General features: G+C 42.3%; 1 protein-coding gene across 2 annotated transcripts in view; it reads left to right on the plus strand.

The window, feature by feature from the left end:
• THADA (THADA, armadillo repeat containing) overlaps positions 1-26,974 on the plus strand; it is a 438,429-nt gene that overhangs the window by 402,227 nt on the left and 9,228 nt on the right. The window contains exon 37 of one of the 2 annotated variants that reach the window (XM_027865188.1): positions 19,470-19,636. The exons of the other annotated variant lie outside the window; for it this stretch is intronic. Coding sequence (XP_027720989.1) covers positions 19,470-19,636 — 167 coding nt within the window. The remainder of the gene's footprint in view (positions 1-19,469; positions 19,637-26,974) is intronic. 2 annotated transcript variants of the gene reach the window in all.

Consider the following 26,974-nt stretch of genomic DNA (forward strand, 5'->3'; position numbering starts at 1 on the left):
GGGGGAGTGCCGGGAAGGGAACAGGGTCTGGGGGGAGTGCCGGGAAGACAGGTCAGGTTATTTACAGAGCAGGATGTTGCACCCCACCCTTGAGGATTTCACCCAGGATGTTGTAACAGCCGTTAGGGGAACCGGAGCCAGAGGCCCCGGGGCGTGGTGCCCCTGGGTCCTAACGGAGGGTCTATCACAGATGGCCTTTAAAAACCCTCCCTTCTCAAGATTCCGCCATTACATGATAAGTACCTCAGAGAGTTACAAAACAAATTTCTGTTTGAACCCTAAAGGAAAGTTCTCCTGACTTTTTTTTTTCCCTTTTAAAGGAGTTTGCTCACTCCTGTTGTCATTGAGTTAGGCTAGTGTTCTTCCTGTGTGATCTCTACTTTCAGGCAGAGAAGGTAGACCTGACTTGTAATTGAAGAGAAGCCGAGGGGATTGATGTGTCTCATTGTGTAGAGGAGTTTGTCCAGGCTGCTGTGAGGGAATCATGAGGGCCTTCCCACTCCAAGAACCAGTCAAAAGGCACATGAGTTATGAGGATAACTCATCTCCAAGCAACTGTGGCTGCACAGAGAAATTCATCCTGTCAGATCCCTCACCTTTTGTAACAGTGAAATAAGGAAGCCCCACTCACCCTCAGCTTGTTTCCCTTTCACTAAGAATAGTCCTGTGACCTGTTAAATACAAATGTATCCCCATGCTGAAAACAGGATAATGAGTGGGGGCCTCAGAAAACTGGAATTCACAGAGCCCGTGGGAAATAGAGCGTTAGAGGCCGCAACATTCCAGCTTTGATACTTGGATGAAGTGAGTGTCTGCCTTCCGTTAGTCACAGCGGTTCTGAGGCACATGGCGGTTTAAGCAGCGCCTTCTCCCTTCAGCTGTGCTAAGCTGGACTGAGCTTACTGCCAACCTGAAACCATGGAGCCCCACACCTCAGCAGCAGCATCCACCACCAAGACCAAGGCTATAGAAAACAGTTTAAAAAATTTTTTTTAAAAGAAAAAAACAAAACACCAAACCAACACCAACCCAAAAAACAGCAAGCTATAAATATATAAAATCATGTTAGGGAAAGAAATAGAGAATAAGATCAAAGCCTCTTGTAACCCAAGCATTCCTCAACTGGCGTTCCTCATTAATTATGGCTTGGGAATTTGCCAGAAAGTAAAACCACTCTTGTGTTGTGTAGTTAAGCAAAGAATTGTTTTCTCATGTTGGCACCAGTGAATGATCAGAGTCGGCAGGCACCTCGAACAAAGGGTAGGACACATATGTGTCTATTGTATATATACATAGCATTCCTGCCCTCGGATGTTAGCTATGTTTACGAGGCTAAAAATATAGCATTTCTCCCCAGTAGTACCAGATCAGGGACCTTTGTTAACCCCCCCCCCAAAAAATGCCCTGTCCTTGATGGTGTTAGTGCTAGTATCATAATGCTCTCTTGGAGGTGATGAAAAAAGAGATGTCAGGATTTCCCCACAACTTAACTTGATGTTGACAACATTCCAGCTGACATTCAGCAGAGGGATGGAGGTCCTGTAGCCTGTTCTCTGTAGCCCAGCCCAGCCTAAGATGAACAGGACTTGGGCCCCCAAGTCCCAAGTGATCTGAGACAGACAGTCATTAGCATCGTTGCTGGGGGTTCCCTTCAGGTTGCAGGTTCCTGAAAATCTCCTCAGGGTGGTATGAATGAAGGGGAAGGGGAAAGATTCTCAGGCCTGTCCTTGGAAGCACCATGTGCAGGTTGTTTCTAATCCATTGAGAAAGGTGGGATGAATTAGAGTAATTTTGTTCCGCTAAGTTTTGACTCTGCTCTCTAGCATGACACCTTTTTGAGATTCTGGACAATCCTTTCCAAATTCATGCATATTACATGTGCAGCTAGCTAAATGCCACTAGGTAGGAACTAGACATAGGCCTCAAGGGGAAGTGAAGAAAGGGGTTCACTAAAACTACTTCCCTTAGGCATTATTAGCCCACATTCTGGAGACAGGAAGGGGGCCTTGCAAGCTAAGGACTCACGAACAATGACAACAATGATGGTGATGCTAGTGATGGTGATGATGGTGGTAGTGGTGACTTATAGAGTGAATTTGTCTCTTAAGTCTTTCCCCCATGCTTTTCCCAACTACCACCAAAGAGTGTAAGCTCCCTGACAGCAGAAGCAGACACTGCTGCATTTCTCATATTCTTATATCCTTTATGGTGCCTAGCACAGTGCACAATATTTAGCTCAGTAAATATATGTAGATTCATTGATTTCTGTGCTGAGATGGATATTTTGGGTTAAAAAAGGGAGGGATAGGGATGATGGAGTTGGGAACCCAAATGAATCTTAAGGAAGGGGGAAGAACCAAAAGACAGTGAGCTCCACCAGCAGATTTCAAGGGTGCTGCTTACAGATGCATCTTCGCTCATTGTTCTTGCATTATGTCACGGGATGGCCTCTCTTTAAAGCTATCGTGAAAAGGCAGTTATAAAACAGATCCAGGCAGTCAAATGAAAACCAGACGATTAGTTGTGTGTAATTCCAGGAAAGAGCTTTTTTGTTGGAACACTATGATCTGCTCTCTGCTGTCAGATGCAGGACTGTATTTAAAGGGATCCACTTACACGGGAGGTCTTACCTGGTGGGTGATTTTAGAGGTGGAAGCATCATGCTTTATTACCGAGTGTGATGAGGTGCAGAAGAAGGAGCATTCCCTCCTTGGGGGCTGGATCAGACCACCTTCCCTTTACGGAGCTTTCTTGGCCTTCCCTCTTTGGAGACCTTCCCCTCCCAAGTCTGGAGACTCTTGAACAAACTGTGAGCTCAGGGTGCTTTTTTACCCCCTCAATTTAATTCCATTTATTTCAACCAACATTTTTCTTATGCCTACTATGTGGAAAGCACTATATTAGGTACCAGGGCTACGAAGACAACAACAAAATAGCCTCTGCCCTCCAAGAGCTTACATTCTACCAGACCAGGAGTTTTTAACCTTTCTTGTGTCATGGTCCCCCTTGGCAGTCAGGTGAAGCCTACAGACCCCTTCTCAGAAAAATGTTTTTTAAATCATAAAATAAAATGCATAAGATTACAAAGAAAACCAATGATATTGAAATGCAGTTACCAGAATGTTTTACAAGACAAATTCATGGGCTCCAGCTTAAGAACCCCTGATTCGGAAGGAAGGATGTGGGATGTATACCCAGATCAATAAACCCAAGGTAATTTGAGGTAGGAGAAAGGGGCGGGGATGGGGAGGCTTTGAATAGTAGGTGGTACCTGAGCTGAGCCTTGAAGGAAGTTAGAGATCTCAAGAGGCAGAGGGGAGGAGGGGAGGGCATTCCAAGCACAGGAGATTGCCTCTACAAGGTTGTGGTGCCTGCAGATAGAATGTTGAGTTCAGGGATCATGGAATAGGCTAGTTTGGCTGAACTTGCTGATTTCACAAAGAGGTGATATGGCAGAAATCTGGAAAGGTAAATAGGAGCTAGACCATGGAGGGGTTTAAATGCCAGGCAGAGGATGAACATTTTATCCTAAAACCAATAGGGAGCTACTGAAGATTTTTTAGCATGATCAGACTCATGTTTTAGGAATATTAATTTGGCATTTATGAGGAGGATGGATTAGAGAGGGGTGGACAGACCGGAAGCAGGAAAACCAATCTGGAGGCAATATGTTGCAGTAGTCCTGACATGAGGTGAAGAAGGTGGTGGTCAGGTGAGTGGAGAGAGAGGGGTACCAGATATGCAAAGGCAGAATCAACAGGACCTAACAACAGATCACTCTCTGGCCGTCTCCCTGCCGTCCTGCTGTACTTTTACCCTTTGCTTCATCTTGGCACCCCAGCTTCTGTCCTGAGGCCTTGTGCACCTGTTTGGTGATAATTCTTCATATCTTCAAAAACAAGTATTTATTAAGCACCTACTATGTGCCAGGCATGATGCTAAATGCTTTACAAATATCTCATTTGATCCTCACAACAATCTTGGGAAGCAGGTGATATTATTATCCTTATTAAGGAACTGAGGCAAGCAGAGGTTAAGTGACTTGCCCAGGAACACACAGCTAGTAAGCGTCTGAGGCCGATTTGAACTCAGGTCTTCTTGACTCTAAACCCAGTGCTATATTGATTGTGCCATCTAGCTGCCTACCCCCAAAGCCGCCACACTACACTCTAGCCACTTTCCTTCTATATCTCTTCTCTGGAAAGAATAATCAAATCAACACTAACATTCCTGGAAAGGACATATTAATCAATTGAAAACACTTACCATTACTGGGTCTCTCCTAAACAAAATATCCCTCTCTAGACACCATTCCCCTTTATGTGTTTCCTCTGTTAGAATGTAAGCCCCTTCAGGAAGTATCTTGCTTTTTTTAATTTGTATTTCCAGCACTTAGCGCAATGCTAGTGCATAGCTTTTTGTAAGTGCTTTTTCATTCATTCGTTTATGTAGCATATCAGGATGATATGGCATGTACAGGATGACAAGAAAGATGGACGTATCCTTAACAAAAATAGGGCGATTTGAAGGAAGGGTAAAATTAGGGGAAAAGATAAGGAATTTTGTCTTGGATGTGTTGAATGTAAGATGCCAATTTGACATCTAGGGTGAGTGGTCCAGCAGACAGTTGGCAATGCACTTCTGAATTTCAGGACAGACCTTAGGGATATATGAATGAAAATCTAGCAAAGGAAACCTAAGAAGAAGTGGTCAGACAGGAGAAAAGGCATCACTAAAGGCAAGGGAAGAGGGATTATGAGGGAGGAAACAGAGGTCAACCTTGTCTGAAGGAGTTGAAAGAATATTGGCTTTAGCAGTTAAGAGTTCATTGGTGATCTAAGGGAGATAAATTTCAGTAGTGCTAAGGTTGGAAACCTGAATTAACTACTAGTCATTCTCCCTTGCCCCAGCCCCTTTTTGCTCCTTAGGACTGGCGTCTTGGGGAATGTCACAATACTTAGTGGGAGATTTTTCCTTTCTTCACATCTTTCTCTGAATCTGACATAGCCCTGTGGCAACAATCTGGGAGGGAGAAAGCTAAGAATCTGAGCCAGTCAAAAATATGTGGGATTCTACCTTGACAAATCTAGTCTAGGTGCCCAAGAAGGAGCTCAGAAATAAGCTTCAAGAACAGGAAAGGTTTGGAATTTCAGGTTATCTCTGTACCTGGATGGACAAAAGAAGTAGGGAGATATGGGACTAAGAAATGTGAAGCACCAGTCTCAGGAGGGGAGGAGAGAGACAGAGACTGCAAGCTCTGAAGTGCCTTCAGGGCCATGTACTTCTTATCTAGACCCTCCCCCCTCCTCTCTCACCTCACTTTCCCGACTGCCCTCCCCCCACTCCAATGCATAGTGGGTCAAAGTAGGATGGGGAGACAGGAGCCTTTGCTTTAGCCCCAGCTCTGCCACTAATTGTGATCTTAGACCAGGCACTTAATTTCTCTGGGTCTCACTTTCTATATTTGTAAAAAGGATAAGGCTGGACTAGATGAGTTCTCTCACATTTCTATGACTCTAGTAGGTACCCAGTAAATGATGATTGAATAAATGAGCTTGAGAGAGAAGAGAAAGAAGCTTACAGAAATGGAGGTGCCTAGGTGGTACCTAGGGGTCCAGAGTGTGGGCTCCACGAAGTGTAACCACTTCATGCCAAGAAGGGGAAAGCACGGCCAGATAGGAGTTTGTCTGAACAAGATGGAGGCAGTGGTGAATATGGTCAGAGATAGTGGACTGCAGGCTCCGTGTGATACAGCGGCCTCAAAGAGCTAGATTTTCTAGAAAGAAACCCATTCCTGGGTTTGATTGACAGTCATAGTTCCCAGAAAAAAGAACATGGTAGTCCTGCTGGTAATCTGCCCTGGTTGGCCCATACCTGAAGTATGGTGCCCAGTCCTGGACACCACGTTTGAAGAAGGACAGTAAACAGAGAAGAGCCTCGAGTTTGTGCCTATTTGTGGGACGTTGAAAGAAGGAGGGATGTTTTGCCTGAAGACAAGCAGACTGGAGGGGGAGAGGAGCACTGTGCAAAAGGGATTAGACTTGTTATATTTGGTCACATAGGTCAGAACTGGGAGCAATAAATGGAAGTGATAAAGAGGGAAATTTAGGTTTTAGGTATGGAAACATTTCTTAACAATTAGAGCTACTCCAAAGTGGAGTGGGATGCCTTGGGAGGTATAATAATAAGCATGTGGGGGCTTTTTCTTATCCCGAGTTGGTAAATTTGTAAAAGTCACATGAGTATTTTGTTTGGGGGTGGGGGCAACGGGGCTTTCCCTAGCTTATAATAGATAGTCTGTCAATTCACAGAGCATCCTGAAGTCCTGGCTTAGCTGGCCTTCTCCAGTTGTGTGTTCAGTTTCGTTATCTGCAAAATGGTGGTGATAATAGTATCAACTTTAGAGGGCTATTACGAAAGTCAAATGAGATCCTAGATGTAAAGCACTTGGCAGACCTTAAGGCACTCTGTGAATGTCAGCTGTCATTAGTAGTCATATTCTAACCACTAAGACTGTCAGCTTTCCGAAGGCAGGGTAGGAATTTTTTCCTTTTCCTATATCTCTTCTCCTGTCCCCCAGTATTTGCTTCCATGATTCACTGATGTATTCATTTGCTCATTCAACAACCATTTATGAATGTACCTACTGTGTTTATTAAGTAATGTATCTATTATATTTATTAAGAGCCTACTATGTATAAAGCACTAAGAAGCAAGATGGATACAAAGATAACTAAACAGAGTCTCCTTCATTAGACTGTGAGCTCCTTAAAGGCAGAGACTGCCTTAGCACAATGTCTAGAACATAGAAGGCAATTAATAAATGTTTGTTGACTGACTAATCATATTGTTTGACTGTTTATCAGTTGGGGCACAATTCTTCTTATGAATCTGAATCTGTTCCTTATATATCTTAGAAATGAGAACTTTATGAGAGAAACTTGTAAAGTTGGTTTTTTTTTTTTCCAGTTAGCTCTTTCCTTTCTAATTTTAGCTGCATTGGTTTTATTTGTGTAAAATTATGGCCTACCTTTCCAAAATCATTTCATATTACTCCTATGATGATGATAACTAATATTTATCTAGGTCTTACTATGTGTCAGGGACTGTGCTAAGGGTTTTATAGAAATTATCTCATTTGATCCCCACAACAACCCTGGGAGGGAGGTGCTGTTGTTATCCCCATTTTACAGATGAGGCAACTGAGGCAAATAGAGATTAGGTGACTTACCCAGGGTCACAGAGCTAGTAAGTATCTGAGGCTGTATTTGAACTCAGGTCTTCCTGACTCCAGGCCTAGCACTCTATCCACTGTGCCACCCAGCTGCCCCTTCATGGGCTCCAGCCAAATTGCACTATTCCCCAAACTCAGCATGCTGTATTATACTCCTGCACATTTGTGCAGGTCGTCCCCTATACCTGAATTCTTTTAATTCTTGCCTTTCAAATCCTTTTTTTCCTTCAAGGATCAACCCAGGTGGCCCAGCTTCCATGAAGCCTTTCCTGATCCCTACGTCCTTGTATCCCCAGATGAAAATATTCACTCTCTCCTCAAATTTTCTTAAAAGATTTTTATCTGGATCTCTCCGTCGTGCCTGATGATTATTGCCATTTAGTCATTTCAATCTAACTCTTCATGACCCCATTTGGGGTTATCTTGGCAAGGATACTGGAGTGTTTTGCCATTTCCTTCTCCAGCTCATTTTACAGATGAGGAAACTGAGGCAAACAGGAGTGACTTGCCCAGGATCACACAACTAGTAAGTGCCTAAGGCCAGGTTTGAGCTCAGGAAGATGAGTCTTCCTGATTCCAAGCCCAGTAATCTATCTACTGGGCAACCTAGCCACACCCTATTACCTCTAGGATCAAATATGAAATCTTCTGTCTTTTTAAGCCCTTCCTCCAACCTGGCCCCTTTCTACATTTTCAGTCTTCTTACCCATTACTTATTCTGTTATTCCCTCTGATATTTACATATTCTGATAATCCCTCTATCTATCTATCTCCATAGTTGTGTGTTGTGTACCCATGTACACAAGTTGTTTTCGTTTCCTATTGCTCTTCCTTTAGAATATAAGCTTCTTGTGGTCAGGGATTGTGTTTGCCTTTCTTGGTGTCCCCCAAGCTTAGCATGATGCCTAGCTTATGAATAGGTGCTTAAATGCTTGCTGACTTCCTTTGATATGCAGTTTTTCATTTCTATAATCTCTCTTTCTTCTTGCTCTTTTATTTATTTATTTGTTTGTTTGTTTGTTTGTTTGTTTATTTATTTGGTGAGGCAGTCTGGTTAAGTGACTTGCCCAGGGTCACACGGCTAGTAAGTATGATGTATCTGAGACCAGATTTGAACTCAGGTCCTCCTGACTCCAAGACCAGAGCTCTATCTACTGCACCACCTAGCTGCCCCATAATCTCCCTTTCTTCAGAGCAAGGAGGGATGTACATTTTCTCCACTGCTTTCTGGGTCCAAGTTTGGATAACATAATGACATTCAGTTCTGATTTTTAGGATCTAAGCTTCCTGAGGGCAGGAAGTATCCTCTTTTATTTCTTTGGAGCTTAAAACTAGGTTTTGCACATGGTAGGCACTGAAATGTCTATTGAATTCAATTGAGTGAGTCCAACCTCAAGTGTCACTCCAGTCCTGGTCTGTGAGCCCCCCCTTTTAAGCCCCTACCTTTTTTTCCCAGATTTTACTCAAACTTGAAATTTGCTTTTGTTCATTCCTTATCTGCTGTGGATGATGTGGTTCAAGTTGGGAAGGAAGAGTTAGAGGTAATTAATTAAGGCTTTTTATGAGTTTTTAACTTTTTATTAATAGGTATTGAATGAATGGGCAGCTAGATGTGGTTAGAGTGTCCAGCCTGGAGTCAGGAAAATTCATCTTCCTGGGTTCAAATCTTACTAGCTGTGGGACCCTGGGCAAGTCACTTCACCTTGTTTGCCTCTGTTTCGTCATCTGTAAAATGAGCTGGAGAAGGAAATGGCAAACCCTTCCAGTAAAAAAGCCCCACGTGGGGTCATAAAGAGTCAGACATGACTGAAAAATGACTGATCAACAGCAACATTCAATGAATAAGTAATAAACTACAACTCAATTTATCATTTTTTTAATGCAACTGAGTAGGTGGGTAGAAAACACAAGTTTTTCTGTCCTATAAAATATTCATTAAACTTTGTTCTCATTTGCTATGTCCATTTAAAATTTTTCACTTAGAAAAAAAGAATGTGTTTGTTCAGTGATTCTGGGTGGGATTTGTATTTTTTTTAAAATTCCATTGTATTGCAACTTACCAAAAATAGAGGGTTTTTTATGGTCTTAAAAAAAAACAGAAAAATTTGCATGAAGTTTTCTAGTTACATAATAGGTCACAAAGGAAAATGTTTACATCTGGTATGATCAGATGGGATTTTTTGCATATGAATGCAAATGTGGGAGGTCTGATTTTTTTTCCAGTAAAAGAGTAGAGAACTTCTTGCTTCTGCTTTGAGGAAACAGACAGAAAAGTCTTAAACACCCAACATTTAATAATTCAAAGCAATCACTCTTGAATGTCAAATGATAGTGTTTTCTCTCTTTTCTCCCTACACATAAGAACACCTGCCTGTCTCATCAGGGAAAGGTCATACTGAGCAAAATGTTTATATTGAACAGTGTCAGCTAGGTCACCTGTCACAGCCTCCATGGGAGACAGAGGGGAAGGGTATCCACAGTACCCTCCTGAAAGAGCCCCTCTCCCTGGACCAACATCATCTTCAGCTGCTCTCCTATTCAGATTTGGAGCTGAGCTAATTCAACAAGTGTTTTTAGAGTACCTACCATGTGTCAGTCACTGAACTTGATGCTGTAATTTTCTTTTTTCTTTTTAATGTAGTATTTCTCTTTGCCATGAAGAGAATCTAGGCATGCTACAGGATTGTCAGGATATTCCTATACGTACATTTTCCTAAAGTAGCCTTTTTTTTTTTGGCAAGTTCTTTGTGATTTCAAGATCTCTTGTGTTTTTAGATTACTGTGTATATATACAAGACAAGTATTGTTTATTTTTTAAATACTATACTCACTACCTTATGCATGCTAGGGGAGTAATATTTATAGTAATGAAAACTATATATAAATTTTCTTTTAATAACATGACATCCAAAATGTCACAGCAAACCTAGTGAACTAGCCACACTAGGGGGGTCATGACACCCCCTTTGAGAACCATTGCTGTAAAAGACACTTAAGTGGTTCACGACTCTAATTTCTTTGATGTGGGTACTTCCTTCACCAAAGCAGATTGTGAGTGTGCAAGCTCTCTCTCACACACACACACACACACACACTTACACACACACACATCCATTACTTTGCAATAATCTTTTTTTTTTTTTTGCAATAATCTTTTAAGAGCTGCTGTGACCAAAAAAAAAAAAGTTGTCATTCTTCAGCCCACGCAGTGCTTCTCCAATTTTAGCTGGGTTGTTCCTGGGACCATAGACATAGAGCCTATCACTGAACCATTTTTGAACTCCACGGACATAGCCCTTTGAGAATCCAGGTGTCACGAGGTGGCCTTGTAGTAGGCTTTTATTTGAAGGCTATGGAGCCCTCCATTAAATGTGAAATCATATTGTATGATTTGTCCCCAGTCGTTAAGGAGCTTAGCATGTAATAGGAAAACCAGATTAGTGCAGCAAATGTTTAGAAAACAGGACAAGACAGAATATAATTAGAAGCCAAGTGAGTGGCCCAAAGGATATGTTTAGAGAAGGGAAGGCAGGAACAGTTAAGTACACCAATGGAAGACGTAGGGTTTTAACTAGGCTGTATAGGATAGGTAGCATGCAGATAGACCAAGAGGAGGAGGGAGAAATCCCAAATAGGGGACATGGGAAATAAAGGGAGAGAAATTAATATGGTTCATTTAAGTGACTGAGAACTTTGTTGGAATAGAGCAGAGGTTCTTAACCTAGGGTCCACTGACCCTTAAGAAATTGGTAAATAGAAGTCAAGGGGTCTGTGAACTTGGATGGGAAAAAAAAATTGTATATACATATGTGTGTGTGTGTGTGTGTGTATCTATATATCTTTATTTTCACTGAACTTAGGTTTCCTTTGTAATTCTATGTATTTTATTTAGTATTTAAAAACATTCTTCCAAGAAGGGGCTCATAGGCTTCACCAGACTGTCAAAGGGATCCATGTCACAAAAAAAATTAAGAACCCCTGGATTAGACCATGTGTATAGGGGAGTAGAAAAGAAAGTTGGATAGGTTTTTCATTTGTAAAATGAAGAAGTCCACAAGATAAGATCCCTTGCTACTCCAAAATGCTGTTACCCTAGGCTTAGAGAACCTTGAATAGCAGGGTGGAACCCAGGAGATTAGATTTGATGCACCAGGTAGACAGGCAACGTCACCCTGCCAACCTGCTGAGTTTTCACTGTGGGTTTTCCCATGATCAGGGGAAGCAAAAATCCCAGTCGCATGAGAACAAAAAGACTATTACTGGCCTTTGGCCAATGGCTCCGCATAACACTCTTGGGGCATGCTTTGTTGAAGCACTAACCAAGTCTATTTGTTCTTATGAGTCTAGCCACCCGGAGCCATCTTTGAAAGAGCCATGGTGGCTTCTTAGCCAGATCTGTCAGATGGCAGTCCATCCATCCATATTTCATCATAATGTGATTGAAAGATTTGCTTAAATTGGGAGCTGAGAGGAGTTTGTACGAGAGCCTGCTTAGTGACAAAATACTGATGTTTAAATGTTAGTGTTAGATACTGTGAGAAGTAAAATTGACTTCCTGTGCAAACCCAGTCTAAAACTGCAATCTTTGTCCCTGAGTTCTGGGTACCTAAGATAGACCATCTGACTATGGTGGTGAGAAAAGGGACTCAATATAGCTGAGCCCTGGGAAGAGAGTCAAATTGCTACGTCAGCACCATGATTAGCCTTTGCCTACTTGTCTCCTAATGAATAGTTTGTTCTCTAGATCCTCTTGGTGAAGGGGAAGTAAGGAAACCTGTAGGGAAGGCTGTAGACATAATACAGTTGACTGGGGACAAGCAAGCCAGCCTTAGTAAAAATAACAATTTTATTTGGATAAAGTGAGTGGTATATTCAGGGAGTTGGGTAGCTTCTCTGTCTGCTATTCAGTTTTCCACAATTTGGTTACACTGGACCTACCCTGCCCTAACTGCTACTGTTTCCCTCAAAATCCCTCTTGTGCAGCCAAGCCAGTATCCTCATTGTCCCATAGACATTGCATACCCTGCACTTTGTTCACATCATCCTCCACCCCAATAAAAACTGTCCTCCTTCCTCTCCACCTCCTAAAATGCATCTCTCAAGGTCCAATTCAAGTGTCATCTGCTGCTTGAAACCTCTGGTGACTATACCAGGAAGGCATTAGCAGTAGGGTAAAGACCAGGAAAGACCTCTTTGAGAAGATGGATTTGAGCTGGGTCTTGAAGGAAGTCAGGAAGCAGAGGTGAGAAGGGAAAGGATCCCCATCATGGTAGACAGACAGTGAAAAGGCAGTCAGAAGTGGGAATATCCTCTGCAAGAAACAGCAAGAAGGATGGTGTCCCTGGATCCTAGAGTATGTGAAGGGTAGTCAAGGTAAGGTAAGAAGGAAAGACAGGAAGGGGCTTTAAAAGCTAAGCAGAGAGTTTTCTGTTTAATCCTAGAGGTAACAGGTAATTATTAATCCAAATTATTCCCTTAAACTACTGGAGTTTATTGAGGAAGAGAATGGCATGGTCACACCTGTGTTTTAGGAAGATCACTTTGGCAGCTGGATGGAGGACAGACTAGAATGGGAAGAAGCTTGAAGCAGGGAAACCTAACAGAAGACAATTTCAGTAGTCTAGGTGTGAGATGATGAGGGCCTAGGACCAGGGGAGTGGAGAGTGAGTGGAGAGAAGGGGATGTATACTAGAAATGTTATGAAGGTAGAAGTGACAAAACTTGACGTCTTGGATATGTGGGGTAAGTGCAAGTGAGGAGTCAAAGATGGTGCCAACATCGCCAGCCTTGTTCACTGGGCAGATGCAGGTGCCCTCAGCAGTAATAGGGAAGGCAGAAGAGTTTGGTAGGAAAGAAAATGAGTTCTGTGTGGGAAACCTTGCTGTTTCTTCCCAGTGTCTCTTGGCTCTGTAATGGCTGTAGCTACTGTCACTAAGGTCCCTGGGCACAGGACCCAGGGTGGGATAGGAGTTCTACAAGCAGCCACACCTACCTCTTAGTCCTCAGGCTGGAGAAGGGCAGCCAGCAAACCTGACCAATAAGAAGGCCTTGTTCCCCTCACCTTCTGCAGTTTTAGTGTAGGATACAGAGGAAGAAATTGTAGTCAGCTGGCCGTAATAGGCCAGCTGAGCCTGGGATCCTAGCCTTGCCTCCTCCCATAGCTTTTGCTGACGTGGTAGAGATGAGATTGTTGTGATCTCTAACTTATGTCTCCTGCCTTATTCCTGCACTGGGACATTGAGCCAGGGCCAGGCCCTGCTCTCTCCCAAAAGTTTAGAGCAGGGCTCCAAGGTGGGAATCAGACTCCTTATCCCTGCCTCCTCTTACAGTCCTCAGTGTGTTGGAGGAGCCAGGGGTCTCCTGGACACTGTTATTAGGAGCTTTTGTCTCTGAACCCTGCCTCTTCCCGCCATTTTGGAAGGGACTTTGGAGTAGAGGATGGGGACCCTTTGTTGTGGTTCAGATTAGGAGTTTATAGTGTGGTCTTTTATAGTTGAATCTTAGAGAGTGTTGGGTTCTTTAGTTTTGGTGGCAGTGGTTTCTTTGTTCCTGTTTCCTGTTTGTTTATTCTCTGCTTCATTTTGGTCCTTTTTTCCAGTGTTCTATAGGTAGGTTGAGAGGACGAGTTTTTACCCTGGGATCCATAATCTTGTTTTTTAATAGTCTCCCTTGTAATCCTATGAATTTTATTTTATGTGTCTAAAAACATTATTCTGAGAAGCCATCCATAGACTTCACCAGACTGTCAAAGGGATCTGTGGCACAAAAGCATTTGAAGATCCCCAGGTCTACAGGGAGCTGGGCTTGGCTAGAACCTTTTACATTGCTGTCTTTGCTGGCAGTCCCTGCCTCTATTATTAAGACTTCTCATTTATATAGCATTTTAAGATCTGCAAAATACTGTCCCCACAGTATCCATGTGAGATAGATAAATAAAAATATTTTTCCCTCCCGACATGGTAATATTTGATATATTTAAGGACAGTTATCATAACAGTGACATATTTGTATAACTGTTTCCTTCTAGCACCTCTGAGAGAGGCAAGGGAAGTACAAGCATTCCCATTTTGCAGATGAGAAAACTGAGACTCACCTAGGTTAAATGACTTGCCCAAGATCACACAATCTATAAATGTCAAAGATAGGAGTTGAGCTCAGGTCTTCTAACTCTACACCAGTATTCTTTCTGTTAACACTTCTGTTAACATGCCTTTTCTTATATCCCCTCATAGTACTTAGCTTTGTACAAGCCCAGTGAGTAATTGTTGGATAAATTAATCCAATATGCATTCATTCATCAAACCTTTATTGGGAACCCACCATGTTCAAGGAGATAGCTAGATGGTTCAGTGGATAGAGCAGTAGGCCTGGAGTCAGGAAGTCCTGAGTTCAGATGTGACCTCATCAAAATTCTCTACCTGTGTGACCCTGGGCAAGTCACTTAACCTTGTTTGCCTTACTCCACTAGAAAAGGAAATGGCAAACCACTCTAGTACCTTTGCCAAGAAAACCCCATGGACAGTATGATTCACAAAGGGGTCACAAAGACTTGGACACTACTAAACAAAAAAACATATTCAAAGCATTATTCTTGGTGCCAGGAACACAAAAATGAAAACACCAATCTCTGCCATCAGAGGGCCCAAGGGGGACCAGGGTGGTTTGGGCTAGAATTGCTCCAAATTGTGCCACAGCTTACCTGCCTATCCACCCATGTGCCCCAGAAACCCATCTTAATCACACTCTCCTCAGTAACACACAGAAGGAAAAGGAGCGAGGACTGTAAGAAGGAGAGAAGAAAAATAATTATTCCCTTAAACTAATGTTTTAAGAAGACTACATGTGGAATTTCCTTCCATGAAATTGTAAATTACTTGAGTGCAGGAACTGTGTCCCAGCACTGGGAAAGGGAGTTTCTTCATCTAGAAAATCCCTATACCATTGAAGACATAGGTTAGGTCCCAGTCCCCATTTCCCTAGCCTGCTGCCTTGCACTTAGTAGGCACTTTCTGAATGTTGTTGAACTAAATCCATTGCTGCTGAATGGATTAGAGGAGTGGGGAGAGCCGGGAGGCAGAGAAACCAGTTAGAAGATTGTTTCTGTCTTCTGCACTTGAAATAGTGGTGTGGTACCACCTCACTGGTAGCCTTGAGAATAGTTTGGCACATTTTATACTGTTGTAGGTAGGAAAGCCAAGAGTCTAATTCAAAGAACATTTTTCAATTTAATTCAACTCAATTGGCATTTATTGAGTACTTACTGTTTGCCTGGCACCGTGCTAGAAACTGGGACTACAAAGGCAGAAATAAAAGTCCCTGACCTTACGGAGCTTTCCTTCCACTGCGGTTACAGTGAGTGATCCATCCTGAACGCCATTATGACCTCTGACCAGTCAAACCAGTCTGTTTTCGACATGACGTTCAGATGCAAGTGAAGCCCAAGCTGGTGATGTAATGCTCTGCCCTTTCTTCGCTGTCAGCCATCTTTCTACCACACTCACTGATGGAGTGTGTCCAGCAAGCGTGTTGGAAATGTAGGACTTAGATGCAAGCTGAAGGTAGAGGTTTGAGGATCACTCACATAGAAGTGATAGGTTAAGCCCACATGCCTCAGTGATAGCACAAATGGTGGGACTAGAAAAAGAGTAACTATTCACAGATGAGCATTTAGCATTTAGCAGGAGGCAGAGGAGCTGGTGGAGTCAGGAGGGACAGTCAAAAGGCAGAGGAACCAGAGGAGCTCTTGGTGGGTCTTTGTATTCTCAGTGCCAACCATGGTGCCTTGCATCTAGTAGGAGCTTAACAAATGCTTGTTGAATTGTGGGATTGACATGAAAATGAATTGTTATAAAAACCAAGAGAGTTTTAAAGACTGAATGGTAAAGTGTCCCATGCTGTAGAAATCAAGAAGCAGTCATTGGATTTGAGGACTTAAAAGGTCACTGGTTGCCTTTGAAAGAATAATTTCAGTAGGATGATGAGGACTTAGTGGATGGGTATCTTCCTTTGGATACCCCACTGGCACTGTAAACTGAGATTAATTCATCATCCTCCCCTAAAATCTGCTCTCTCCTCCTGACTGCCTTATTCCTGTTAATGCACCATCATCTCCCCACCATTACCTCTTAATCTTCCAAACTGAAAGTCTTGGAAGCAGCTATAACTCCCTTCTTTTCCTCAGCCCCATACCGTGTATTGCCAGGTCCTCTCAATTCTACCTCTGCATCCCCACCACCTCACTCTACTTGAACTAGAGTTCAAGCCCTCACCAAGGAGGCGGTAGAGCAGAATGCTGAATTTAGAGCCAGACCACCTGCATTTGAGCAAATCACTTCATAAATCTCTGGGTCTCAGTTTCCCCATCTGTGAAAATGAAGAGGCTAGACTAGGTTGTTTCTGAAGTCCCTTTCATCTCCTACTCTGGTCCTATGCTTAGCACTTGCCTGAATTATTACTTAAAGCAGCCTCCTAACTACTTACCTTGCCTTAATCTCTCCACCTTCCAGTCCATCCCACTTAATGCTACTGGTCATCTTCCTTATTCCTAGCTGCCAGAGGCCAGGAGGCACTCCTTTAAAAAAAAAAAAAAAAACCAACTCTTTTTTAACTGGTGCGGCTTTTTTGTTTTTTTACTACCCACTCCCACCCTCTACCCCAGATGCTAGCATTATAGCTGGGCATATCATAGGTATGGAACAGACATTTATTTCACAGATTCCCAGAACTAGCCTTAGAGATCATCTAGTGACTAGATTCCTTTCCAACCCCCTCATTTTACAGATGAGGAAACTGAGATCCGGAAAAGTGAAATGAATTGCCCCAGGTCATATGGTGAGTAATTGAGAGCTAGGACTCAATCCCAGGCCTCCTCAGTCCAGGTTCAATGTGGTTTCCATTATATCACACTTCCCGTTGGACAGAGACAGTTCTCTGCAAGAGACTGAATGAAGCTGGCAGTGTCTGTCTTCAGCGCCTCCAGTGTGTCCTCTCCCCCAACTGTCATCCTTGAAAAGCAACAGGTTATAGCAGATAGAGTGATGTGAATGCAACTGAATCAAAGTGAATGTGGGACCCCGCCAAGAGGGACATTTTATTTTATAAAGGAACAAAGTCTTAAGCCAAAGAAATGAAATTTTTATGGTGGAATTTCAGGCACCAGCAGACAGTGAAGGAGTTATTTGAGGGCAGCTGCCTTCTCCACGCACATCTGAGGCTAGTCCTGTTTATTGATCATCCACAGTTTTGTTATATGGACCCCTGTGCCTCTGTGCTTGAGAGGAAGTGGAGCCTAGTGGATAGAAGGCTAAGCTTATAGAGTCAGAAGATTCTCGGATTCAGGTCCTGCATCAAGCACCAGCTGTATAACCACAGGCCGGTTAGTCCACTTTGCTCCTGAGCCTCACTTCCTCATCAGTAAAATGGGGATAATAATACCTGAAGGGCCTTCCCCCACAGAGTCTTGTAAGGCTCAAATGTAGTATTCATAGAGCGCTATCTCCACATCAGGTACTATTCTTGTTATGCTAGGAGCGGTCACCCAGCTCATCACACTCCTCACCCACCTCACCCCAGATACACCTCAATTATCAGTATTATTATTAATAATTAATATATTGCATATATTATGATGATTATATTAATAATTAGTAATAATGAGCTCATTAGAAAGGGTGCAGCCCTGTGCACTGAAATCTGATTTTCCTCTTGAACATCTCTGCTCACTTCCTGTACGCTGCTGGTGACAAGGAGCACAAGCCTGAGGCCACTCTGACACTTTGGCTGTGAGATGAAAATCCCACTCCACTCAACAGCTTCTCTACATGTGCTACATGTCTTTGCTAGTTTGGAAATTGGTGGTAAACAGATGTGTTTGCTGGCAGGGGGTGACCGTGAATGAATGGGGTCTGGGTCCTTTTATGTCCCAGCAGAAACGAGGTGCTGAGAGATTATCTTTGTGTGCAGACTGGGTTGGATCCAGAGCTGTTGTCCATGTGGGTCCCCAAAGGGTAGCTCCTTTCCATTTGAGAGAGAGCATTGTGTGCTTGAAAAGGTTTGGACTTGGGGGCTTGAGTTCAAAAGACCAGCTCTTACCACCTGTGTGACCTTGGATATGTCAGAACAGCTTCCAAGTAATTAAGAAAACACTTTTCCCCCTGCCCACCCCCACACTCATTCTCTTCCTCCCCTCCCCATCCCAAAGAAAAATGGTCTTTGAGGTTGTCTTTTAACATCTTCTTCTCCCTTCTCTAGGTACCCAGTGTCCTTATGCTGGCTGAGAGGGTCCCTCTGTTAGAGAGGATTGGCGTATGATTAACTCATTCATTCTAAGATGTCTTTGTTACCTCTGGGGAAAGGGGGAAGGGTTTACTCTGAAAGAGTATGGGAAGAGGCAAGCCAAGGAATTGATTAATGGTACACATATATAATCTCTGCTTCTCAGGGAGGCTGAGGCTGGTGGAGCACCTGAGTTTTAGAAGTTCTAAACTGCAGTAGGGTTAAAACCGATCAGGTGTCTGAACTAAGTCCAATATGGTGAGCTCCCAGGATCTACCAGGCTATCTAAGGAGAAGCAAACTGGCCCAAGTCAGAAAAACAGAGCAAGTTAAAGCTTCCGTGCTGATCGGTATTGGGATTGGGCCATGAGTGGACCCTACATTTTCAGTCTGGCCAAGTTAAGGAGATCCCCCCCCCACCCAAAAAAAAAGTCCTCAATGGTAGAATTCAGGCACTGGTAGTGGGGAAGATTCTTTGGGGTGATTAAAGAGCTTTCCAATACCAGGCAAATCAGACTGAATAGACAGCTGTCCAGTCTGCCTATATTTGAGGGCCAGCCCTATGTATGTTTAAGTCTAAGCTTGGTGATTAAGCTCTGGTGAATTGATATGTTTCTCTCTTTTGATGAGAACTCCTTCTAATTGTGCATATAGTAGGATTTGAAGTTGAATGATCATCATCTTTGCTCTCATATTTATGTAACATTTTAAATTTGACTATCAGCATTTCCTAGGCGGGGGTAGGGGGCGGAGAGGAGAACTGAGTCTTCAAAAGTGCAGTGATTTGTTCATGGTCACACAGCCACAAGCATGGATGTTCTTTAGATCAGGCCAGTTCAGCTCATACCTACCTTCTAACCTTTAAATACCACAAATGCCTACTCCTAGTTGCTGGGATGCCTTTGTCTCTCTGGGTCCTGAGGAGCCCTGATGGAAGATGCCTGTCTTTTGTGTCTCTTTAGAGTTTGCCTTCTGCTTGGTGGATGCCTCAGTGGCCCTAGACTTGGCTGTGGCCTTGTTGTGTGAGCTGCTCCCTCAGTGGGACCCTCTGACTGCAGGACTCCCGACCCTCCTGGGATGGCTCCTGGGGGAAGACGATGTTAGGAAGTGTACGGAGAACACACCTCAGGTAACGTGGGGCCATCTGAAATCTTGGTAATGGAAACACGGGGACTGGGAGCTTCCCCAGTGCCAGCTCACGCCATCAAAGTCGAGGGACCATTGGCAGGGTCTTTTGATACTGTATTATTGGAATATTTCATAATAAACTAAGGGATCAATTAGGAAATTAGCTTCAGTTTGGTTTTTTTTGTTTTTTTTTTTTAGTCTCGTCAGCCTTCTTGTACTTGGGGCTTCAAGCCCTTACAAAGAAGCCCTCTAGCGTGCTAGCTGAATTAGAGAGAACTCTTTATTACTGGTGGGTTGGAGTTGTTGTTCAGTCGCGTCTGCCTCTTCATGGCCCCATTTAGGATTTTCTTGGCAAAGATACTGGAGTGGTTTGCCATTTCCTTCTCCAACTCATTTTACAGAGGAGGAAAGTGAGGCAAACAGAGTTAAGTCCCTTGCCCAGGGTCACACAGGTAGGAAGTGTCTGAGATCAGATTTGAACTCGGGTCTTCCTGACTCCAGGCCTGGTTCTCTGTCCACTGTATTAATTTCCTACCTGCTTAATTACTGTAGGTTACACTTGTCCTGAGATCCCTGCCAGACTCAGCCTCATCTTCTTCATCCCTATAATAAGAGGGTTGAACTTGATAGCTGCTGAAGTCCCTTCCAGCTGTCAATCAATGGTCCTGTGACGTTAAGGACCCTAGCCACCTAACAGTAGCCATTTCTAGGGTGAGGAAAGGAGGGGAGGGAAGAAAAAGAGGGCAAAAAAAAGAAATTTACACCATAACTTTATTACATCTTTAAAAGGAATATCCAGTTGTACATAATAGATTTGCAGTTTTAAGTGCAATTATCTTTTAAAAAATTATGCTTTGTTATGGAAATGCCTGTTTTATTCCATAAATTAAAAATAAAATAAATAAATAATTTTTAAAAAATGATCCTATGATGTTGGGGATCCCAGCCACCTAATGATAGGCATCTCTAGGGGGAGAGGGGGAGAAGGGAAGGAGAAAAAGAAATTATGATAACTTTATTATATATTTAAAAGGAATAGCAAGTTATACATAATAGATTTACAGTTTCATGGGCAATCATCTTTTTTTTTAAATTACACTATGTTATGGAAATGCTTGTTTCATTCCATAAATTAAAAATAAAATAAAATTTTTGAAATGTCTTTAACGACCCTATGACGAGGAAGCATTTCAGAATGATCCGTGTTTGCAAGTTTCTTCCAAACCACCTTAGCTTATAGATTCACTGATTGAGAGCTGGAAGGGCTCTTCTTATCTGGCCCCCTTCATTTCACAGATAAGAAAACTGAGGTTCAAAAGGGTTCGGTGACTTGCCCAAGGTCACACAGGTGGTAAGGGGCAGAGTTGGGATTTAAACTCGGTTTCCCCTAATCCCACAGCCCCTGCTCTTCCCTTGTGTCTGATTTGCTGCATCAGTAACTTGTACTGGTCCCCATCTGGGATCAGCAAATGGCCAGTGTATTCCCTCAGTAGGTAGGAAACCAAAGACACAGAGAAGCGAGTCATGGTCAACCAAAGAAATGAGAGCTGGGATCAGAATTCACCACAACTGAGCCCCTGTGGCCCCCCAGAAGTGCCTGTGACAACAAGAAGGTCCCAACAGTGTCCTGAATTGTAACATACCTGGAACAGGATAGTGTGATGAAAGAACCCTACGAGGTCACAGTATTGTGGGAATTTGGTTCCCAACAACAGAGACACTTGTGTCTCATCTTTGATACTGCTTTTGCTGTTTGAGTCATTGCTAAGACTGTCCCCTCCTTTCTCCTTCTGTCCCTATTGTAAAAATGTTCCAGGCTGACGCCCACTTGAATGCTAAAGTCCATCTGTAATGTAATCATCATATTTAATCATTTAGAAAGCAATGATCATTAGCATTTATAGACTACTTTAAAGTTTGCACAGCTCTTTATAAATATTATCTCATTTGATCCTCACAGCCAGCAAACAGAGGTTAAGTGATTGGCCCAGGGTCACACAGTGTCTGTGGTCACATTCAACCTCAGGTCTTCTGACTCCAAGTCCAGTCTTCCTGACTCCATCTACTTTGCCATCTACCCAACCTAGCTGCTCTAATAGAGCCATACAGCAATAGGCCTCTATAATAGACTTTTTTTTTAACTGAAGGTCATTTTAACTTTGAAAGAAACAAAAAACTTCCCCCCAATGCAAAAGAATTTTCTCTTTCTTAAGTAACCTTTCTTAAGTCACCTTCAAGGTTGGAAGTAATGTGTGTACCTCTTCAAAGACAAGCTAGGAATAGGCACTCTGTGAGGGGAGGGGCCAGTTGGTTGTCAGAGGAGGAAGGAGTTGGAAAAAATGATTCAAAGAGGGTGAATTAGGTGAATCTCAGCAATAATAATAAAAGCTCATTTCTGAAGTACTAGAAGATTCACAAGGCATTTTCCTCCCATGGGTAGTAATAATTCTATTACTACTGTTCTAGAAAAACAGTAGAGAATCAGTGACATTTGAAAGACCCTAAAGAATAAGAAAAATACCCCAAGATTGGAGAAGGACAAAAGTCTCAGTTTTCAAAAGAGGGAAGAGAGTATAAACTATAGGCCAGTGAGCTTAATTTGGATTCTAGAGAAAATCACTGGGTTGTTTTTTTTTTTTAATAGCATTTTATTTTTTCCAATGACATGTAAAGACAATTCTTAACATTCATTTTTTATAAAATTTTGAGTTCCAGCTTTTCTCCCTCCCTTCTTTCTCTCCCTCCTCCCTAAGACAGTAAGCAATTTGATAAAGGTTATCAATGTGCCATCATGTAAAACATATTTCCATATTAGTCATGTTGTGACAGAAGAAACAGAACAAAAGGGGAAAAAAAACATGAAAAAACTAAAGAAAGTGAAAATAGTATTCTTCGATCTACATTCAGGCTCCATCAGTTCTTTCTCTGGATGTGGATAGCATTTCCCCTCAAGAGTCTTTTGGAATTGTCTTGGATCATTGTATTGCTGAGAAGAGCTAAGTCAATCATAGTTGATCATTGAATAATGTTACTATTACTGTGTACAATGTTCTCCTGGTTCTGCTCAGTTCACTTTACATCAGTTTACGTAAGTCTTTCCAGGTTTCTCTGAGATCTGCCTGCTCATCATTTCTTATAACACAATAGTATTCCATTACATTCATATAACACAACTTGTTCAGCCATCCCCCAGTTGATGGGCATCCCCTCAGTTTCCAGTTCTTTGCCAACACAAAAAGAGCTGCTATAAATATTTTTTAATATGTGGGTCCTTTCCCCTTTTTTATGATCTCTTTGGGATACAGACCTAGTAGTGGTATTGCTAGATCAAAGAGTTTTATAGCCCTTTGGCCATAGTTCCAAATTGCTTTCCACAATGTTTGGATTAGTTCACAACTCCACCAGGAGTGCATTAGTGTCCCAATTTTTCCATATCCCCTCCAACATTTATCATTTTCCTCTTCTGTCATATTAGCTAATCTGATAGGTATGGGGTGATATGTCAGAGTTGATTTATTTTGCATTTCTCTAATCAATAGTGATTTAGAGCATTTTTTTCATAAAGATAGCTTTGATTTCTTCATCTGAAAACTGCCTATTCATATCCTTTTACTTGTATTCATGTAAATTTGACTCAGTTCTCCTGAGAAAATTATAAAATCCAGTATTGCCTGGTTATTTTGTGCACATCTAGAGAAGGAACCAGTGACCACCAAGGACAAGCACAGCCTCTTCCAAAGCACATCACGCCATTCTGACAGGCTTTCTATATCAGGGAGATGCCGTCTATGTCGACGACTGCCAAACATCTGACAAGTGTCTTATGCTGTCTTTGTGGACAAGGTGGAGACATGTAGGCCAGGTGACAGTATATTCAGGTAGATTCAGAACTTGACTGAATGACCAGACCCTGAGAGCAGGTAGTCATTAATGGCTCACAGGATCATATAAGAAGTGAAAGGGGGACCCAAGACCATCTAGTCTAACTCCCTTGTTTTACAAACAAGGAAAGTGAGGCTCAGATAGGCTAAATGATTGTCCAGGGTCACATAGCTAATAAGTATAAAAAGGTAGAACTTAGAGGAGGTCTCTAGTGAAGTCCCCCCAGATGTACTTAAATATTCTGTACTGTTCAATATTTCTTTTACCCAATCTGTGATTTATTTGGTATGAGAAACATCCAGTAAAGAAATTCCCTCTGCCAATTCAGATCAGCATCTCTCAGAGAACTGCTTGAAGCACTGAGAGGTTACACAAGTTACCTAGGATCACACAGCCAGTATGTGTCCAAGTCAGGACTTGGACCCTAGTCTCCCTGACTCTGAAACCCACCCTCTATCCACTACACCATACTTCCTCTCACACTGTTAAGCACTCTAGTCAGTGACTTAGATGAAGGCTTTTATGGCATAATCATCAAATTTTCCAGGGACACAAATCTGGGAGGATTAGCTAACACACTGGGTGATACAGCTAGGATCTAAAAAGGAGTTGAAAGGTTAGAATGATGAGTCAGATCTAATCAGATGAAATTCACCTCAGTGATCTTAACTCACTCATGTGGCTAATCCTTCTGAACATACAGATCACCCTCTTTTCTGTGCTTTCTTATCCTGTGTGACTGTTGTCCGTGGGCTCCTGTGAGCCCTCCCCTGGGAGAGAACGTGCACTCCCTCTGGTATCTCAACATTCCAAGGACATCAGGGTAGGCTGTGAGCTGGCCACTGGGGATCCTCAAACGTGCTGAACACCCCTCTCCTTTTTGAAGTCCTACATCTCTGTGCTCCGAGGCTGCTGCTTTCATGCAAGCCTTCATTTGTTATAGGCCTTTTCACCTATTATAGATATAGATATACATGTATTTTCACATATTAGACAGATCGACAAGACAGGTAGATAGACAAGACAGGCAGACAGACAGACAAAGCAGACAGACTGACAAATAGATGAATATTCAAACAAGATAGAGTGAGACAGACAGACAGACAGACAGATAGATAGACAGACAGACAGACAGACAGACAGACAGATAGATAGATAGATAAATAGATAGATAGATAGATAGATGGACAGACCAGACTAACAAATAGATATTCAAACAATATAAATAGACAGACAGACCAGACAGACTGACAAATAGACAGAGAAGAGAGACAGAATGGATAGATGATCGACCAGAAAGACTGACTAAATAGATAAATAGACAGACTAGATAGACAGGATAGACAGACAGATGGCAGACAGAACTTTTATTAAGTTTACTATGTGTCAGGCAGGCACTTTGCTAAGAGCCTGGGATACTGATACAATCAAGTGGTACAGTCCCTAGCCTGAAAGAGTTTACGTTCTGAGAGGGAAAGACAACACATAAACGGGTGTTGGGAGGGCAGCATGGGTAAGGCACAGAAAGTGTTATGAAGACTTGAGCCCCAGCAGGAGAAAGTAAAAGCGCACCTATCAGGGAAAAGGGGACCCAGCGACAAAGCCGAAGTTTCTGGAGGGAGGGAAATGAGGCATGTATACAATACAGTGGATAGAATATTGATCTGCAAGACCTGAGTTAGAATCCTACCTCAGGCACTTACTGGCTGTGCAACTCTGTGGGCATGTTCCTTAACTTCTCAGACTTAGTTTCCTCATCTGTAAAATGGAGATGATGTTAGCACCTGCTTCCCAGAGGTAAGGATCAAATGAGATACCATTTGTAAAGCATTTTGCAAACCTTAAAGTCTCTATAAATACTGGCTGCTGTTACTGCTGCTGCTGCTGTTAGATGAGGATAAAGGGCTGAGAACAGAAGGCTTGGTGTGGAGGCCCTCCATACAACCTGTCATGGTACTTTGAGTGACCCACAGTTTTAATCTTCAGGACTGCGGTATTCCATGACTCACAGCCTCCCTGGAAGAATATTGCTTTTAAAAACCTTGGGCTTTGTTTCAGGGAGAAACTTGAGGTCATTAAAAACATTGGGCATTTTCTTTCTTTTTTTATTATGAATTTAACAAACATGAACATTTCAGTGTGGAAAGAACAAAAAAAAAAAGATTGCATATGAAACCACAAATATCTGGTACATTTTTAAACAGTATATCAAATTTAACATGATAGCACCAACACTGCCCTGCTTGTCTGTGTCCCCATCTGAACTTCCTCCTGTTCTTCTCCATTTTTAAAATATTTCATTGACTCTCTTTTTCCTTCCTTTATTCCTCCCCCAACTCTCTCCCTCAGCCTCCCTCCCCAGATCTCTCCCTTGTACAGTTAAAGCACAACATTTTCACACATTGGCCTTTTCTGAAAATGTATGCCTCCTCTCACACCTCTAATCTCTATCACCTCTCTGCTAAGAGGTGGGAAGTGTGATTCATTATCATCTTCTGAAGTCAGAATCATTCATTGATAGGGATTCTTAAATCTTTCAGAATTGTTTTCCTTTATGTTATTATCATCATTGTGGAAACTGTTCTCCTGTCCTGTTCACGTAACTCTAGATCAGTTCATAAAAGTTTTAGCAGGTTTCTCTGAATCTGTCCCTTTCTGCCTCTGCATTCCTTACAGCATAATAATATTCCATTACATTAACATACCTTTATGTGTTCAGCCATTCCTGGGTTGATGGGCACCTACTTATTTTTGGTTCTTTGCTATAACAAAAGCTGCTGCCATAAATATCTTTTCCCTCTATCTTTGACTTCTTCAAAGGCTGTGTCTAATGGTTATGTTGCTGGACCAAAGGTATGCGTGCTCTACATTTTCCAAAAAAATGACTCAGCCTGCTTTCTTTTTTCCTGTTCAATTCTGGGCCCAAATCATTGCCCATCTGAAGAAACTGACAGGTCAGGCCATCATCTAGCATATCCATTCAAGTTATAGCCTGGACCACGAGCATTCATCATCCACTTGGTTTTTCCAATGTGGATAGTTGGGCCAAATATTTTTTAAGTGATTACAGGTCTCGTTTCAGAGGTCCTGCATTGTTATGCAAATGTTATCCACAAACATCAGCAGTAGAGGATCTAACCATCAGTAGGAAATCTCTCTTCCATTTGGAGCCCAAACTGAACATTCTCCATGAAAATTGTAACCAGCTTTGTCGAGCACATGTTTTATGCCTTGCTTAATAATCAATCAGTAACCAGATAATCAATAGTAATAATAATCAATTAGTAATCAGATCTAATCAATAATTAGAGGATTTTCTAACAACATCATTCCTTCTGCATCTTGCAAGGGATCTTGTACAGTTTTAACATGAACATGGAAGACATCTGGTTAGAGGATCTCCTTTAAGGGGAGACTTTGTTCTACCGAAACAAATGCCTTGTTTGTAGTCAAGGAA

The sequence above is a fragment of the Vombatus ursinus genome, unplaced genomic scaffold (genome assembly GCF_900497805.2).
Source record: "Vombatus ursinus unplaced genomic scaffold, bare-nosed wombat genome assembly UNPS02014778.1, whole genome shotgun sequence".
Lineage (NCBI taxonomy): Eukaryota > Metazoa > Chordata > Mammalia > Diprotodontia > Vombatidae > Vombatus > Vombatus ursinus.